The sequence below is a fragment of the Dermacentor albipictus genome, chromosome 3 (assembly GCF_038994185.2).
Source record: "Dermacentor albipictus isolate Rhodes 1998 colony chromosome 3, USDA_Dalb.pri_finalv2, whole genome shotgun sequence".
In the NCBI taxonomy this organism is placed as follows: domain Eukaryota; kingdom Metazoa; phylum Arthropoda; class Arachnida; order Ixodida; family Ixodidae; genus Dermacentor; species Dermacentor albipictus.
This window is the reverse complement of record NC_091823.1, coordinates 38,946,967-38,966,523: the sequence shown is the minus strand read 5'-3', so window position 1 is coordinate 38,966,523 and position 19,557 is coordinate 38,946,967. Positions and strand designations below refer to the sequence as shown.

The 19,557-nt window shown below is 50.0% G+C and overlaps 1 protein-coding gene across 3 annotated transcripts in view; it reads left to right on the top strand.

Moving 5' to 3' along the window:
- Positions 1–19,557, top strand: part of LOC135902594 (dachshund homolog 2-like) — a 255,132-nt gene that overhangs the window by 122,282 nt on the left and 113,293 nt on the right. For all 3 annotated transcript variants that reach the window (XM_065432786.2, XM_065432788.2, XM_065432787.2), the window contains one exon: positions 16,366–16,434. In XM_065432786.2, the coding sequence (XP_065288858.2) occupies positions 16,366–16,434 (69 nt within the window). The remainder of the gene's footprint in view (positions 1–16,365; positions 16,435–19,557) is intronic.

The following is a 19,557-nucleotide window of genomic DNA, read 5'->3' as shown; positions in this document are numbered from 1 at the left end:
GCACTGCGCTTCGTGCTGAAGGAGTATGCAACTTGCTGAAAAGTACACGAAGGGTATATCTGAAGGACTGAAGCATCACAACCACTTGCTGGTCTTCGGACAATTTATGGGGAGATTGGCGCTGTGGACTCTACCGCTGTGCGCTGTATCCTTTGATGTAATTGTGGCTCCGGCTGTGGCACCGGCTGTGGCATCGCCTGTGGCATCGCCTGTGGCATCGGTCTTGGCTCCGGCTGTAGCTTCGGCTGTGGCGGGAGCTGTCGCTTTGTTAGCGCCAGCCAAGCTTCACTATTCGTGTCGTGCGGCACCTTAGATTCGACTCCGCCAAGCCTAGGGGGCAGAGGAGGAGTATAGCTGTCAGATGTGGCGCACTCTTCACGGACGCATCTGTGTTCATTGAAGTCCGACGGCGTCGGGATCGTCGCTTTCCAAGGGCCGCAACAGCTTCCCAAGAAGACGAATGGTCTCTTGCCATCTGCTTCAAGACCCCTCCCCCCCCCCTTCTGTCTTCATTTTGGTATACTCCTTTGAGGTAGCATCATGGGACCCAATGCAATTAGGGCATTTGAGAACCGTGGCTACACAGGAATCTGCAGTGTAGGGCTCACACGGCGAGCAAACTCTCGTGTTCTCGCACACAGCGCTCACGTGTCCCATCCTCATGCAATTGCGGCATTGGAGTGGCCTTCGCATAAATGGTCGCACGGGGTGTCTAACGTGGCCCACCTTGACGCGTGAAGGAAGAGATTCGCCCTTGAAAATTACCTTCACGCAGCAGGATTTGCGAAGTCGAGACACGTGAGTTATGGCGAAGCCATCAACGGCTGGCTTAACTAGAATAGGCAAGTCAGCGCTGGAGATGGAGCCGTCCACGTCGTAGATGACACCAGTAGTGGTGTCACTCTCCAGCGGAATATACGAGCGGACCTTCATGCCGCCAAGTTCCGTAAGTTTGCTCAAAGTTCACAGCGCAGTCTCATGTGCAACGCCAATAGCCAAGACATTTTTTCGTGTGTTGACTCTGACGTCCGCGACTTGGTTTGGCGTCACTGCTTCAAGAAGCACCGAGACAGAGTGTCTGTTCAGTCGCCTCAGGTTGCCGGTAGCGAGTTTTTGTACAAATAGAATTTTACTGACTGAAGTATTCGGAGTTGGCGCCGTAGTCGACATGCTTGAAGACAGGTAGGCCCTGGTGTTTCTTCGTTTCGCCTTGCGGCTCCTCGCAAGCTGGAAGTCGTCATCGGACAAGTCCTCACTGCTGAGCGAGTAGACATTGATATCGTCGCGGTCAGTGTCGCTCTGGAGGCCAGTCCGCTCCCTAGACGCAGCCACCCCTGAAGTCGCCATTCCCGGCAGAGCTGCGGGGACGTCAAGTTGCATCCGTGCCACAACCCATGGCGGCTCCCCCGGGACATACACAGAAATTAGGCGAAAATAGCTGAGCTAGAAGAATAGTGTCCTGGCTCGCAGTCACTTCGTCTTCGTCATCCCATTCACCGACTAATAAAGAAACCCGATAAAGGTAGTAGTACAATAGCCAGTCCGCCGGCCGATTACAAACGGGGCTCATGAGTGTGAATTTCATGCACCAAAGGGTAAATACCAATCATAGCTTCTAAATTTGTCACGCTGTAATGTCAGGATGACGTTTGGTCTAACGTAAACCCCACCACGCCTGACACTTTTAAGTGAGTACAGTCACAGAGAATCAGGACATACGAGGTTGCGATGCGTTCTGAGATACGTGCACGCACACAAATAAGCATGATGCAACAGTGAGATAATTTCTTCTTTTCTGTACATATTCACTATTTGGCTGTCATTACTGCATGTTCAATCTTATAGTGGTTAGTGTCCGACGAAGGCCAAGCCCACATTCCGACCTTGCAGATGGCGCCAGAACTATTACAATCAAAATTTTCATTACTGCATAAGGTGCTTTACGTAGGTAACGTTGTAGAAAGGCAGAGGCATGTGGCGAGTCGTTTAACTAGGAGCTCAATTTGTCATCAGGAATAGACCGCACCCAAGTATGACGTTGATGCCCAATCGCTTCAGCCGTAGAACCACGTTAAGCCAGACTGCACCACATGATGCGGTTTTCGGCTTTGTTTCTTGCTCGCGTGTGGTTCACGAACTCCACACTCACACATATATTAGAGGAAATAATATATTTCTAGCCCTCTACCTCCACGCTTGGGGTTTGAGCAGCGTTCCGAGCACGACAGACGGGAAAGACGAATAACAGGAATTGCGCAAACGGTGGCCCGCAGATTTCGTATAGTGATTCAGACGCCTATAAATTCACCGAACAATATTAAAAAAATTAAATAAAAAAGATCGCGCTCGAAAGTCGGGCTGCTCGTGGAAGACGCGAGTGGGCGCCTGCGCGCGCTCTGGTCGTGGCACGAAGGCCGCAGTCGCAGACCCGCGAATTAGGAGAGGCTGTACCGTGGGAGAAAAGGACCATTGTGGCGCAGCGAGAAAGCGACCGCTCGCGCAGCGCACAAAATGGGGCAATGCGCACGAGTACAGAATACGGCCACCGGGGCGATAAATACTCGCATCTCTGGTTTCTGTCCCAGTGAGTGTGCCACGACGACCAAGACGACGACGCTGCCTTGCCAAGCGTCGCTCCGCCGCCGAATGGGTGGCATTCGTAAATCAAGCGGTCTCCCTTTTATGCCGGCGAGGGAGGACTCCGCTCATAGTGCCTCGCCTGGCGAGTTCTCCGAGCCTTACCGGAATCATCGCTGCAACGGAACGCGACCGAAAGAGAGAAGAGAACGAAACCAGACGTATATAGAACGGTGAGAGGGTGGCAAGAGAACCTTACGCCAGACGCACTGGCGAACATACGCACACACACACCGCCACAGGCACAAAGGAAAGCCGTGGCCGCGCGTCCCCCGCTGCCGAACCTCAAAAACACTCCCTCGGCCGTCCTCTCCTCGGGCGAATCTCGCTATGTGGCAGACCGCGTCGCGGCATCGCCCACAAACGCACAGACAGGACCAGTGGTCCCCCCCCCCCCCCCCCCCGGCGTCAATATATTACCTTTATCTCTAATCGCTTTCTAAAAGAAGCTTTCTATTCGAGCCTTCACAACCGTCGCCGTGTCGCGTCTTTTCTCTTTTGAGGCCCGGGCGCAAATATATAGTGTCCTCGCTGCAACCGCAACGAGTGACAGAAAAAAAATACAAAAAATAAAATCACTCGCGGAAGCGGCGCCGCGATGCAGGAATGAAAAGTGCCCAGAACGTATGGCGCGCATATCGGACGCGGCGTCTCTTTCTGGTCGCGCAGATAGGAAGGAGCGCGACGGGGCCTGTGTTACTGCCTGCCTTGGAAGGACGCCGCCTTGGGGCTTGGATCCTCACCTCGTGTTCCTCCGCCGCGATGCGATTACTTGGCGAGTTTGGGCCCTGAGCGTTAGCCGCAGGAAGCACAAACGGAGAGCGAGCGCCCCTTTCGCTCTATCTCTTCCTTTCAGTGTCCTCTTCGCTCGCTCACACTTTCCTCTCCTACGCTAGCTCGTCTCGTCGCTTCTTTTGACTCTTGAGGCTTCGCAAGCGCCGCAGCGCCTGCCGCAGGATTTTTTCTTTCTTTTTTTTTTGCTGCCGCGGGAAAAAAGTCTCTTACTGACGTGGGGCTGTTGTATCGCATTTGTGGGGGACGAGTATTTATGTAAAGTGACGTCGGGGTGCCGAAGGCAGGCCTCGAGGCTTTTAAGCCCCGGGGCTTGGACTCTTTCCCGACTTCTTGCATTCTTTTTCTTTCTCAGTCTTATTTCTCTTACAGCGTCTTTTAAGGTGCGGCGTTTAAGAGGAGGCGCAAAAGAAAATGGAGGACACGGGGCCTCTATCGCGTCGTGTTGTGGAAAAAAAAGGAAAAGAAAAGACAAAGAAACGGCGCCGTCTGCGTTGCCTTGATCTCTGACGGTAGTTTCCAAAGTTATGGTTCCTCGATGGTATTGGAGTTGAAGCACAGCGGGTAGGGCTGTCGGAGTGAAAGAAACCACGAGTTCGAACAGAATCTCTGAAGCGGAAGAGAACATGCAGACCAATACGTGACTTCCGTGAGAAGCGGCATAGAACGTCAAGCTAAAGCCGACGCATGCGGGGTAGGGTCATGAGGGAACAGTAACGTGCTGTATATTTGCGGTGCAGTGAATAGAAGAAAAACACTGATAAGCCAGATTTGTAACTCGCGTTTATAGCGTCTGCAAAAGCAAATGCAGCGCATGAGTAATAGAAGTAAGCCTCGTGCGCAGTTCACTATGAAAGCATCATACCGCGAAATTGGCACTTATTACCATGATAGCATGGTTCTACGTGAATTGCTCTAGCTGACTTGCTAATGTCATTGTCTCTCTCTCTCTCTCTCTCTCTCTCTCTCTCATCTTCCGCTTTCCCTGTGAGAGGCAGCCAATGGGTTGCTTTTCAATCTTCGCAATTTCTTCCTCTCTATTAAAAACAAAAACATTGGCCAGTGTACTGATTGTTGCTGCGAAGTACTGAAGATTACTTCCTCAAGTAAAATTAACGGGAAGAACAACCAAATTACTTTCTAAAAGACCGTATTGGCTCAATGTACATACCCCGCATAACGTTTTTTTTCTTTAAGTGAGAATAAATCTTTAGCTGTAAATATATATATCTAGCCACGTATGAACCTGCCACACATAGGGAGTAATCGCTGCTTAAATTTCTGCGCCGTGGCCTATTGCTCATGAGTGTACGTGTATTTATTATCGCGTCAATCGCTACTTAGATGTAGACTGGCGCTACACAGCCTCCAACGAAATGACGCCTGCTGATAGGTGCCATCTAATATTTCTTGGAGTTGATCGTTTAAACACCAGCCATGTAGGGGACTCCCCTGCTTACCCATTGACCTATGGGCAAGGCCGTTCAGCTCTTGCTTGTTCTAGTATTCAAGATGGGGATGTAAGACGCACATGCTATACCGCATATATACGTTTAGTACTCAGATGAAGCGCAATTAAGTTGCCGCTAAGAAATACTTATGCAACAGCGCTCACGGTGAGGCGTGCGACTAAATTACGCACTTATGATGCGTGTCACGTTCAGTGATGGCGAACAAACCTGAAACATTTGTATTGTGCAGTGATCGACATTAGCCGATGTGAAAAGAAGTTTTGTTATTTACTTGTTGATATCACTTTAATCACGCGATATTGAAATTGTCCGAAATTGGCTCCGCGGCAGAGCCTTGAGAAAAGCCCAGACTCATCTTCGTTTATTTATTTATATGTTCCTTTAGCGAAGCTCCCTTTGGCTCTCGCTTCCATTTTGCTTGGCGACTACCTGACCGAATGAACTCGGCCGATCTTGGAGGTAGTGCAATGCAAAGTGTAAACCGAGTGGGTGACTTGGTGGGCCGATCCCGATACACTAGGACACGATATTTGTGCCCTCGCAGTTGTTTTAATGTGCTTTGTGACGTAGGCTGCAGACGCAGTGCAAAATCACAGTAAGCACGTTCGCCTCTTAGCATAGCCAACCGGCAGAGAGAGTGAGGAAGACGAAGTGATTCTCGTAGGAACCACTGTTCCTTCGCGCTGCAGTATTTTCGGCTTTTTCCCGTGTTTTACTGGGTGACGCCGTTCCCATTGCCACGGCAATGGAAGTGGAATCGGCAGAATGCCGCCGCGACGTGACTGCTTCGGCAGGTACCGGCCCGAGGAAGAGAAATTGCCCACCGAGTCAAGCTGACAGCGAGGACACTGCGCTGTACTCCTGCTCAAGTGATGACGCCTCAGATGACGAAGGCTTCGAAAGAGTGGTACATCGCAAGGCCAAGAGAAGAAACATCAGCGGACGGTCTTCGTCAAGTAAGTCTACCGTCATGCCACAGCGAAGGCCATCTGCGCACACTATTCTTTTTGTGTCGGACACACCCGCCGACAACCTCAACCGCCTTAATAGACAAGCGATTTCCGTTTCTCTGGAGGCTCTTGTCCCAGGAGAAATCAAGGATATCAGAATTAACACTCGAAAGAACGTCCTCGCTATTGATGTCCATAACCAAAGCGCAATCAATGCTTTGATGGCAGTAAAGCTCCTGGGCAACATCAACGTCCACTACCTCATTCCACAGGACAACGAAACAACGGCTGGTGTCGTTTATGATATTGACACATCGATTAGCGACAGCGACCTGCCAATTTTAATCAAACCTGCCACTGATGGTGTTGCCTTACTACAAGCTCGGCGCCTCGGCAAGTCGACCTGTGTAAGGCTCGTGTTTAAAGGTGACTGTCTACCGTCACATGTAAAGGTCGGACACTTTCGGCATGTGGTACGACCTTTCGTACCACTTATGTGCAGAAGGTGTCAAAGAATTGGACATGTGAGCGCTGTCTGCCGAAATACAGCGACATGCCCACGATGTTCCAAACAACACGACACGGACACCTGCCGTGCAACAGAGCTCAAGTGCCCTAATTGTCAAGGCCCACACGTCGCATCCTCAAAAGATTGTCCACGCCTAAAGAAAGAGCAGAAAATCTTGCGGAAAATGGCCAGAGACGGATCATCACACAGAGATGCTTCTGCAGCGATAAGGCGACACCACTCTCGGAAACGAAAGTCTACGACATCCTCTTTCGGTTCAAAGGAAAAGTCTCGTCCGGCAACGCCACCTCCTGTTCCATCTGTCTCCAGTAACAGCACGAATGTCAACGATAAAAGCGGCCCTGCTATTCCTGCTTCATCAAGTGAGGTGTGGCCAGCACTGCCGAAGACATGCCACGCGCCAGAGCCACAGCACATGACTCGCCACTTAACGTCAAATGTCACTTCAGTTGACCAAGTGCGAGACAAGGATTCACAAGTGATTGCTATGCTCAAATCCCTCACGAATGTCATGCGTCTACTACTGACAAACATGGACACTCCGGCTGCTCGTAGCGCACTGCAAGTGCTGGACGCGCTGACTCCAGTACTTGAAAGCATCGCATAGCACCATGGCCCGCCCCTCGCTGCCCTTCCACAAGGAAGTCAAGAAAGCATCTTTACTGCAGTGGAATGCCCGTGGTCTCAAATCGAGAATTTCAGATTTCAGACACTACGTTTTCAAAAACCGATTTCCCATACTTGTGATTTGCGAACCGAACGTGCAGAATGTTATACGCATTTCTGGCTATGAGGCATTCATGTCCTCTACCTGTGGTGATGTAAGCAAGGTAATTGTATATATTAGATGTGATCTGACATACGTGTTGCACCCAGTCCCGCCGCACGACGACAACCAGTACGTTTGTTTAATTGTGAAAACGAACAAGTTTACGTTCACACTCGTTGCTGTTTACCTTGCTCCTTCACGCGGATTCGACTCTAAGCGACTGCACGACGTGCTATCAGCGACACCCCACCCTACGATTCTCACCGGAGATTTTAATGCTCACCATCTGCTTTGGGGGAGCTTGAAGATGGACTCCAGGGGAAGGAGACTAGCATCCTTTGCCACACAGCACGACCTTCACTGCCTCAATGATGGTAGCCCAACATATTTACGCGGGCTTACATACAGCAGCTGCCTAGACTTGACCCTGGTTTCTCGGCGTCTTGAAAGAAACGTGCAATGGTTTCCAGACATCGAATCCCGTGGAAGCGACCACATTCCGACGTACCTGAAGATCAAGGGACTATTTAAATGCCCCTCCACGACACTCCGGAGAATTGACTGGTCGGCGTTTCGGTCGCACATGGAGGAAGTATGTCAGCAAGGGAACCATTCAAGTCTGGAAATCAAAATTCAAAAAGCCATGCAAGATACTACGCATGCTTTTCAGCCTTTCCCGAAATACGAAGAATTTGAAGCCGAACTGCAGCGACTACGAGCAGTTCGCCGACGGGCTGAAAGAAGATACAGGAGAACCAAATCCATCCATGATCTCAGAGAGGCAAGGCGGATGCAAAAGAAGATTCAACGCCGCATTGATGTACTTCAATCTCAAAGATGGAAACGTTTCTGCGAGTCGTTGGATCCACGTCAGCGATTATCTCAGATATGGAGAACTGTGCGTGGACTTCGTGTATCACCGCAACAGCGTGTTCCTTTTAAGTCCCTCGCTTTGCAACAAGGTCGCAGCGAAATAGACGTTGCCGAAGAATTTTGCTCAAGACTTGCCAGCTCACAGCCTCAACGCGCCCTTACACCATGTGCCACTCCTGTGCCACGGGACTCCCGAATGGATGTAATGTTTTCGGTGGAGGAGCTTGAAGCGGCACTAGCGACTTGCAGGCGCTCTTCGTCACCTGGGCCGGACGGCGTTACCTATGCGGCGCTCGCCAATCTTGGGCAGAATGCACGCCTCATGCTGCTAAACCTTTACAACGAGTCTTGGCGCAACGGTTTGGTTCCACGTGAATGGAAATGCAGCCGCTTGGTTCCACTTCTCAAACCTGGTAAATCACCGTTAAACTTGTCATCGTACCGCCCCATCGCTCTGGCCAGCTGCATAGGGAAAATAATGGAACGAATGATTTTGACGCGCCTGGAATGGTACCTGGAAAGTTACAACGTGTACCCAGATGCTATGGCTGGCTTCCGGCGTGGGCGCTCATCCATAGATAATGTCATCGATTTGGTCGCGTATGTTCAACATCAAAAACGGATGAAACGACTCACTGCGGCATTATTCCTTGACATAAAAGGCGCCTATGACAATGTAGCACATTATGCCATTATAGAGGCTCTGATTAAAGCAGGAATCGGTGGCCGCACTTTTCAGTGGCTGTGCAGTTATTTGACTGACAGGCATTTCTTCGTGATGACCGAGGAAGGCGCCACGACTCAACACCAAACGTTCTGTGGAGTACCGCAAGGCGGAGTGTTGAGCCCGACGCTATTCAACCTAGTGCTCGTTGGCCTAGTCAGATGCTTGCCCAACACAGTTCAAGTATCAATCTATGCCGACGACATCTGCATTTGGGCGTCTGCTGTAACACGACTGCAGGTACGAGCACGGCTACAAAAGGCAGCTACCTTAACATCACTGTACTTGCGAAAACAGAACTTAGAGCTGTCTTCAGAGAAATGCTGCCTGGTTACTTTCACTCGGAAGGCAATGAAGCGTTATTCTGTAAGTGTCAACGGACAAGCAGTTGCAAATGCACGTAAACACCGCTTTTTAGGGGTAATTATCGACCGCGACCTATCATGGAGCCCACACGTTTCGTACCTAAAGAAGAGGTTGCTGACAATAATACATCTCCTCAAGTTTCTCGGCGGAAAGTCATGGGGCACATCGGTGCGATCAATGCTGCAGCTTTATAACGCCTTGTTCCTCGGCTTCGCAAGATACAGCCTCCCTGTGCTTGGAAACACCTGCAAAACAAACCTGCGGGTACTCCAGGGACTACAAGCTCAAGCCCTAAGGACGTGTCTCGGCCTTCCGAGGTGTGCGTCTACAGCGGCAACGATTGTCATAGCTCGAGATCACCCAATAACAACGTACTTGGTAACCGACGCTCTCAGAGCGCATATTCGCCAGGTTGCCCGACTACCTTCTCACCACCTTGCCGCTCTACCCGCAGAAAGGCCACACGCAGCTATCAGTCGTATGATTGTTGCCAATCGCACCTCATTGCCAATGAACTACATGCCTGCAGCAAGACCATCCACACCTTTATGGTGCCTGCACAGACCTGAAGTAAACCTCACCATCCCAGGAATCACTAAAAAGGCTAACATGCCGTCGTTTGCCCTGAAGCAGGCCACATTACAGCTTATACATGAGGAGCACAGCGGCCGTGTACACGTTTACATCGATGGCTCAGTCACATCTGCAAGTTCAGCTGCTGCTGTGGTGATACCAACAAGATCCATCGAAATACAGCTAAAAACGTCGCATGTATCATCAACGACAGCTGCTGAACTGGTAGCCTTGCGTGCGGCTCTCCATTTCATTCAGGAGGAACCACCGCATGCATGGTCAGTCTTCTGTGATTCCAAGGCAGCCCTACAGAGTGTACTCTCAGCACTGCGCCATGGATCACATGAACAGCTCGTCGCAGAGATCAGAGAAGTACACCATCGCATAGTTGACGAAGGACACGATATCATATATCAGTGGTTGCCTAGTCACTGTGGCATACACGGCAATGATCGAGCAGACGCAGCTGCCCGATCTGCCCATGACGGCGTCAGGTGCGTTGCCATTCCTCTCTCGAGAGCCGACGCAGCGAAAAAACTTGCCGTACTGGCAAACGACCTGACATTAGCTCAGTGGAATTCATCCGATTTTACAAGTGCACGACTTCATACCCTAGACCCTACTTTACAGCTCCGTATTCCGCCCGAACTTCCACGACGCGACTGTACCCTTCTAGTTCGTCTATGGCTTGGAGTAGCATTTTCAAATGCGTACTCCTTTCTTATCGGAATGTCCGACAACCCACTTTGTGACTTCTGCGGGTGCAATGAAACAATCGCGCACCTTCTTTGTGAGTGCTCTCGTTTCAACCAGCAAAGAGCAGTCCTCTCACCACCCTAGACAAACTGGACAAGTGCCCACTGTCAGAAAACAAGATCCTTGGACACTGGCCTACGCGAACATCAGCGCGATCGGCTATGAAGGCGCTGCTGCGGTATTTAAAAGACACTGGACTTTCTGACAGATTGTGACTTCACTGTGTGACTCAGGATTGTACGGTGCGCTGCATCACAGTAGGAACGCCTTTGCGGGCTGCGTGACAGTGCCCACAGAAACATTTTGTGTGTACGTGCGAGTGTGTGTAGTTTCTTTTTTTTTAATCCTTCTCCCTCTCACCTATCGCTTCCCCTTTCCCCTCCCCCAGTACAGGGTAGCCAACCGGAGATAATCTCTGGTTAACCTCCCTGTCTTTCCTTTGCCTTTCTCTCTCTCTCTCAACCGGCAGAACCAACCGATTAATTTCCAGAGCAGAAAAAGGGTCTTTAGATGGGCTTGTTGGTGCATATTAACTTTTGGGTGAACTGCGCGAGGACGTCCTCGCGCAGTCCAGAGCAGTGTATCTCAGCAAGTATACGGATGCGCCCTTGCTTGACTTTGACGATCGCTCTCCGACGGTATCTGCCTAACTTTTCCTATGTTCGTGTTTGGCGGCAAAAAAAGAGAAGGAGGGGTTAGGAGAGAGAGAAAAGCTGCATTTAATGAAAGCATGCAGATAGATAGATAGATAGATAGATAGATAGATAGATAGATAGATAGATAGATAGATAGATAGATAGATAGATAGATAGATAGATAGATAGATAGATAGATAGATAGATAGATAGATAGATAGATAGATAGATAGATAGATAGATAGATAGATAGATAGATAGATAGATAGATAGATAGATAGAGAGGGGGGAGGGAGGGGGGAGGGAGGGGGGAGGGAGGGAGGGGAAGGTGGAGAGGCTAACCAGATGCGAGTTTCCAGTTTGCTACCCTGCATTGGAGTGGGAAAATAGGGGTTGGCAAGAGAGCAAAGAGAGATATCGAGATAAACGACAACAACAGGAACAGCTAACAGGAAAGGCGTTCCAATTACAGGCGTTCACATAGGCCGGTCGATCTCGAGAAACACAGTAGCGCTTTGCACGCCCTTCTAATGCGATGTATAAGTCCTGTCGATGTTGTAAAATTATTTCTTCCGACAAAGAGGCTGGTCGTCCAACTGGTGTAGCACGACGGAGAACGGTTGTTTCCGCACGCTGTACTGCGGGCACTTGTGTAGAACGTGACGAATTGTTTCGTTGTTGCCGCAATCGCCACTTACTGCGGTGTCGGCCATACCTATGCGGAACGCGCAGACATTAGTATAAACGCGACAGCCAACCATAGCCCACCCAAGTGGGTTGCGTCTCTTCGGGAAAGCCTTGGTGGAAGTCGAAGGCGTAAGGTTGGATCCAAGGTGTATAATTGAGCATGCATAAAATCTTTTTGGCAAAATGAAAGCTGGAGATGTTTGCCTGGTTGACGGCCTGGCATGCTACTGCAGATGTTGGATGGAAGTTACGAACTTATCATGCACACAGGGAATCAGACAAACACACAAACGGCCACATAAATACACAGATATTCACACGCGTTCATTCTGCTTATAATGTCTCCTTAAGGCCCCTAATGCTCAAGCGCTGCTTCGCCAGGGGCAGTAATGTCTCTCACTTTTAAGCTAGAGTCATGTTGTGACAGCAATGCATCCTTCAAAGGCTCATGCATATATCGACGGCAGTCACATGCATGCTGCAAGATAACGAGGAGGGACTTGACTATAGCTATAGCGGATGCTATAGCAGAAGCAGAGACTGCATCAACTGTCCTGCGCTAGACCAACTCAGCGTTATGGCACAACCGTTCGTCGACATGTGTTGTGCATCAGCGACTGCCCTACACAGTCCAGCTCGGCGCTTTTCATTCGCGTTCGCCCAAAGACCCTGCGGCCTGCGAGCGTACGCTTATTCAACAGTCCCAATGGAAGGGGCGTGAGTAGGGACGTTAAGCCGCGTTTTGTGTCACCTCGCGAAACGCGCAAATGTTTTCCCAGTGTGTACCGGAGGCTTAGGGTTACACAAAGCGGGACTCGGATATCGAACATGGTCGCTCAGAAAACAAGTCATATGCACCGATGGACGTGAGAATGCGTCGGTGTTGAGTGTCGCGCGCGTTTGCATGTGCGACTCGGCGGGGCCTCGCGGCCACCTCTGACGTGCGTGTTTGTGTGCGCGCACGCCTGCGCCGAGAACAACGAAACGCGGCAGGAGCGAAAGCAAAACGCTTTTAAGCAGTGCGCGCGGCATTCAGACTGGCGAGGGATCATTTGTCGGATCGCCCGGTGTATCCCGACACCTCCTTTCAACCCACGTGTTGCGCGAGCACAAAAAGTCTGTCAGTCAAGTCGGAGTCCCCTCCGCAATCCCCGACCTCCGGCCGTTTCTAATGTTATCCCGGCTTTCCCTCGCTGGGAAGAGGGAGGGTTTCCGTATTCCTTTCCTCGCGACTGTGATTCTCTGTTCGGTTCCTTCTCGCGCGCTCGCGCGATCTTCAAATGCTCTCAAAATCGAATAAAGCACGCCCCGAAGGTTCTCGGGGTAAGCACGCCTGAGGATTTGAAGCAGACGTAGCGGCAGCAACACCAATGCGCCCAAGGAGGGTGCGGCATTAAGAAGGAAGGACGCAGCAAGGGAATAAAAAGAAAGACAAGCAGGGCAGAAGCAAAAGACGGAACGCGAACTAAACGGTGTCGAAGAAAAGAGACCGAGTCGCCGTGGAAAACGCGGGCGACGCCGCTGCGATTGTGGCAGCGGTGTCGGCGCTTTGCTCAGTTGTCAGACGTGACACAATGCGCTTACACGATTCGGGACGTCCCGCGAGTCCCTAATTCCGACAGCTTTTCCCTCAAAACACCGCACGCACGCACGCACGCACGCCGACGCTCCACGCCACCTCGTCTGTTTTCCTCTGCAGTAGTCACCCTCGCTCACCTTCTTCGTCTGCACGCACAAAGAGCACGTCTGTTCCGCCGTTATCCCCCCCCCCCCTCTCCTCCCTTTCAGAGTAGGAAAAGGAAAGAAAGGAAGAAGAGCCATAGGAAGGTGCAGCTTACTAGTCCTCCTCGAGCGGAGGCGAGAAGCAAAACGTGCTGCTCAATGCGTTAAGTCCTATAAATGCCCCGATGATCGTTCCCGCTTTTCAATCCTCGAGCTTCAGGAAATACGTCTCCCGCTGTTTCTGCTGCTGCTGCTTCCGCGGCGTCGCGGGACTCGACGCAGTCGTTCATCTCCGCAGACCGCCTGCTTCTTTTCGACGCCTCGCGTTCGTCTGTTGCGCAGTTATTCCCTATGTGTGCGTGCCGGAGTGTGTGTGTGTTGCTCGTATTTCTTTGCTGGGAGAGTCCTTTCCACGAGAGCAGGATTGGTGAGAAGAAATACGCGGCGCAGTGTAGTCGTCGCGGGGAGGCGATTATATAGAATAGCGCGCCTCCCCGTGTACACGCCGCCCGCCCGCTCGCCCGCCCGCGCGTTTTGTTTGGTGGCGCCTCCAGCGCGTGGCGCCCTTATGATCGCAGGCAGCTTTAAGGAGCTTAAGAAACAGCTGTAACGCATTTCCTTTTTACTTTTCACATTTCACGATGGAGAAAGAATGACAATATAGAACGAGCGAAGTCGTAAACTAAAAACAAAATAATACGTGGGATCCCTGACACAGGTCCGAATGTTTGTCAGTGAGGCGATAGTTTTTACGGGCTTCTGTAAGGCTTGGATTTTACCCAAGTCGTCTTAGTCATCTTAGCAGGCGGCTGTCTTAATTGTTCAGTACAGTGGTTCGCACTGCTACCTGTATGTGGTGCTCTACTCGAAAACAAGCACAAGCGGTGAGCAGTGTCATTTGCCTTGCCCTTGCGGGTCAAGAACAATTAATCGTCGGAACATTGTTATAAACTCTGCTTTAAATGACCATGTTTTACATGTGTCTTCCAGCCAACGCACGTGATTTAAGTGCATGCGAAACACATCTGCTAAGCTTTAATAATAACGGTGGGAGGCCTGCTGGCGTGAGCATTAGTCAGACAGTAAATATCACTGTTCGTGTGCTAGCCGTTACTGGGGCGATCATTTAGAAATGGGATTGGGCCGATTCCTAAAACATCACGTGTTGGCGTAGGAGGAGGAAATAAAGAGAGAAGGTAGAGATGCTAGCCAGAAATGGGTCTTGTTGGCTACCCTACTCTGGGGAGACGGGAGAGGTGGAATAGAAAGATGACATAGAGGGAGGGGAGGGAGAGCTGCTGTGGGCATGGGCGAGTCGAAGGTGTTAGGCCAGTCGTCCTCAAGAAAGTCATACGTGCCTTCACAGCTTTGTGCGTGGACGAGGTCTTCAAGCAGTACCTGCACAGACAACGGCCGATCGTCCAGTCATCGCAATGCGATAGATAATGTTTGTCTTCCCGACTGAAATCGATGACATTGGCACAATATACGTTCGACGTTCTCTTCGACGCCGCAGCCGTCGCATGCAGCACTTTCTGTCAGTCCAACCGAAGTAGTGTACGCCTTCGTGAAAGCCACTCCCAGCCACGGCTGGTACACCTAGATGCGATGCCTCACGTCGGTGAAGCCCGAGTGGAGGTCGGAGTTGGAGCGAAGGGTTCAGTTCGTGCAACATGGCGCGTCTTATATTTGGGGTGTTCCACTCTGCTAAAGAGAGCTCGCACGCCAGGCGACGAAGCTGCCTCGCACCGTCTGTCCTGGAAAGAGGAATGCGAACGCTGTGTTGGTCTTGATGTGACTCTCGGGCAGCTTCGTCTGCTTAATCATTTCCACTGATTCTGCAATGGCCAGGTAGCCACTGGAAAATAAATTCGTGGCCTTTTTGTTTGACATCAGTGGCGTAAATGTTTGTTCGCGTAAATTGCGCTCGTATAGATAAACGTGAATGAATGAATTGATTGTAGTGTTTTGCGTGCCAAAACCACGATTTGAATATGAGACGCGCCGTAGTGGGGGGCTCCAGATTAATTTTGAGCACCAGGTAGTCTTTCACGTGCCCCCAGTGCACAGGACACGGGCGTTTTTGCATGTAGCCCCCGTCGAAATGCGGCCGCCGCGGCCGGAATTCGATCCATAGCCACTAAGCCACCGCGGCGGGTTATAGCTAAACGTCGAACTTCTCGACAATATGGTTAGTGCACCTCTTAAAATACCATTTCTTTGCGCTACTCTACGCAGTAAACTTACTCATGACATTAGTTTTGGTTAGCAGTGTTTGTGTTTACTGTTCGGAACATTTAGAAGTAAGTCGAACCTGCATATGGATACACCATGACCGGAAGCGTTAAAACCTTATGAGAGATAAGAAGAAAAAGAATTGTCGATGCAAGAAATGAAAGCAATGTAAAAATTAAAAGAAATTTGTATATAATATAAAGTTTACAAAAGCCGAGTTTCCAGAGTCGTTAAAGCTTCATGTTGGTAGTTTAAACTTCGAGAGAACTTGCGAATTCCTTTGCACTTTGTTTGTTTGTTTTTCTTTTTCTTATTCATCACCTGGTAGATAAGGACACACAGGCATGTGACGGCAGCGTGCTTTTTTCATCTTGTTGCTTTTCGGTCTGGCCGTCTTTTAAAGCCACTCGCAAAGATAGTGGACCAAGGACAAAGGGGTGTGGGAGGACGTGGTGGGGTGCGTAAATTTAGCCTGCATTCTAGTGTGTGTGCGCGCGTGTGTGCGTGCGTGTGTGCGTGCGTGTGTGCGTGTGTGCGTGTGTCTGTGTGTGTTTGTTTGTGTGTGTGTGTGTCTGTGTGCCATCCAAGTGACTCTCGTGCGATGCACATCTTGATCCTCGTATTTTTTTCTCTTTGTTTTCGTAGCTATCCGTTCCTGTCACAAGAGAAGAGGTACCCTGGAGAGGATGCATCTATCCAGTCTCGGTCTAGAAAGTATGATGTTTTTTTTCTTCTATGCTTCATTTGGCATATCGCTTAGCGTATCAGCATGCTTGATTTTATTATATTATACCTGCTATGTATGTCTTCAATGCATGCGATACGCAGTCAGGGGCTAAAGTCTAGAGGTCTTGATATCAGGAAAAATCTTAATCTTAATATCAGGAAAAATCTTAATAACGCGTGATTTCAGCCTGCATGCCACGGCTGAGATGAGGAACAAAGCTTTAGCGGCTTCTGCAGTCTCATGAACTTAGCTCGCGACTGTTCCTATGTACGTCATGTGATCTTTTGCAATTACTTGTTTCCAACCGAACTATCCCTCATCGAACGGTGAACGTGATCCTGTACGGATGCCTTTTTTTGTCCCTCTGTCCTGTGTCAGTGGATGGAAATGACCTGAAGACGCTGCGTCATCAACTGCGCGAAGCGTGTACCTTAGAATATGATATTCTTTTGTGTGTTGTTGAGAAAACGTGCTGTGCATGTAGCAAAATGAAGCGTGAAATCGATCGCACTTTTTGTAGTTGTTGGCCCCCGTTGTCCCTGTCATAACCACTCTATTTCCTGTAATGCGCGGCAGTGAAAGGACCATGGTTAATTCCGACCCAACGACTAGTTTTCTGACATACACGCACATCTGCGTGTAGCAGTGCTTTTCTTCTTTTTTTTTCTACATTCCACACCTTTCGGAATGCGGTCGGCATGGTCGGGAAACGGACCCGCGACCTACTGCTCAGTGACAGAACGCAACCGTGGCGGCAAGACCTGAAGACAGTTTTCCCGTATATGCTCATTTGGGGGCTAGCGTGTTACTGCCACTTTGTCAAGCGTTATTCGGCGTGAATGAAGCAAGAGGAAGTGCTAAAACAGTGTGACAACTGCAAGTGCAAGCAGCGTGGCATCTAGTACACAGCGGCAAGTGAAAAAGCCAGGACTTGCGTCAAATACCAGACTGTGTGTGTGTTTTTTTCTCCTGTGTGCGTATGTATCGTGTGAACTTGTCTTCGCACATTGGCCTCTCAATTATGTACTAACCTTTCACACCCGTGTCCAGAGCTAGCCTCAATAACTTTACGTGTAGTGGGTGGTATCAAGAAAATTTCGAGACTAGCTCTGATTTCAGGAAAGTAATGCATTAATGTTCATCCAAACACTGTAACCTTCAATATAGTTCCATTGCGGAGTGATACGACGTTACGAGTGTTCTTGCCATTTTACGAACATGTCCTGGAAGCCTTTTGTTTTTTTTCGTGTAGAAGCTGTGCACTTTCTGCGATTCAGGCTTGATTTCAGCAATCGTATCAAAACATCGACCTTTGAACTGGGTGTGTATAGTTTTTAGTTCTTTTTTTAAGAAAGAAGAAGTCAACTATACATCGCGGTGAAGCGCACAGACAGAAACTGTGAGACTAAAGTGGCCGCACACTTCTCAATTGCACAGTGCGTGCGTAGTTAAATTCAGCGTTATCTCTGCAGGCGGGATATAGAAACTTTTCATTCCCGAGTGCACGTTTGCAGCGAATCACACTGCGGCAGAAGCTGTAACGTGCGCGTCTTTGACAGATTGAACAAGTTGCTAAAAGTAGAGCGTCATTATAAAAAAAACTAAAGGATTTCCACGTTTCTGTTTTTAGACATCGTACCGCAAACAGTCGCGGCGCTTAAAAAAAGTTAAAATAAAGAGAACAGACACCATGGTACCAGCTCCTTCTGGCAACATCCCAAGCGCCGTGCCGTGGCTATCTTTGTCACACACAGACTGTGTTAGCGACGGTAATTAGCGGGCTCTACCATAGGGCTGAAGCGTCTTGCCCGACCTTCTAGGTGTCTGCAGGCTTCTCCTGAGCACAACCGCGCCGAAAACTGAAGTAAGCAAACAGGCAGAGAAGAGAGAGGCAAAAAAAAGAAGATAGAAAGAAAGCTATAAAACGATTGTGAGCACACAACTTCGCATCTGCTCGTCGCGGACAGACGCTGACTCCGGTATTGCCACTCCTCGGTGTTAGAAAGAGGAGGGGGGAACGAAAATAAAAGATCATCGAACACCTCCGGGTGTTGCATCTCAAGGCCATGGCGAGCGCAAACTATTTGCGGCCGAGCGCTCCTTATTTTGAGACTAGCGGGAGGCTTAGAAGAAGGGAACGCAGGGGCTGCCGTCGGCCAGTGCAAGAAAGTGGGAGGGGGGGGGGACATTAAACAAACATTAAACGCCTTTTTTTTTTTTGACAAAGGCAGAACCGGGACGCAATGGGGACGCCGTCTGTCTGTCTGCCTGGCGGGAGCAGCAGCGCGCTCTGTCGGACTCTTAACGGCTGGCGTGTTTATATAAATCGTGGACCGGCATTGTGATGATAATTTCTGGTCACCCCGCGGGGAAACCGCGCTGCGCCGATGTGTCTCGCGTTTCAGCTCCTTTGTCGAACACGCTGATGCCTCGGTGGGTCGGTCGGCGGTGGCTTCGAACGCCGGAGGAGCTGTCGTGCTCGACCACTTGGAAGATTTGCTTTCTGTACGGAACCGACCGCGGGAGTCACCGGCACCGTCACCGCGGAAGCCGAAAAACTGCGAGTGTAAAAAAAGAAAGGGAGAGAGAAAGGTTTGTTTAATCAACGCCACCCAAAATTGTAAGAGCGTAGAGTTGGAGAGATTCCAAATAGACCTAAGCCTGTTGCAAGTCGCCACGTCGCGCTGCTAGTTGAGCTTCTGGTTTCTCCCACAAATTGTGCGCCACAAATCAGTACGTCGTGAAATGTACTTACTCGAGTGCAAGCTCCCACCGCAAATCAGCGTGTCGTTTAGAAAGGTCGGACGAGCACACTGCGTCTATATAACACATACATTCGCGTAATGCGAAGGCGTGGGATCGTTCCCCACCTGCGGCAAGTTGCTTTTTCATCGACTTTCATTGCCATTAATTTACTATTTCTTTAATCCAAGTATATATATATATATACTCGGCATTGCAGACGTGCAAGATTATGTGGCGCATGCATGAGACTTACCTGTCATCTCACTCCGGAACACAGCAATATTTTCTACTCTGTACATATGATTGTTGCCTACCCGCTTCACCGTTCGCGCTTTTGTATGCTTCCTTGTACTTTTCTTTCATTA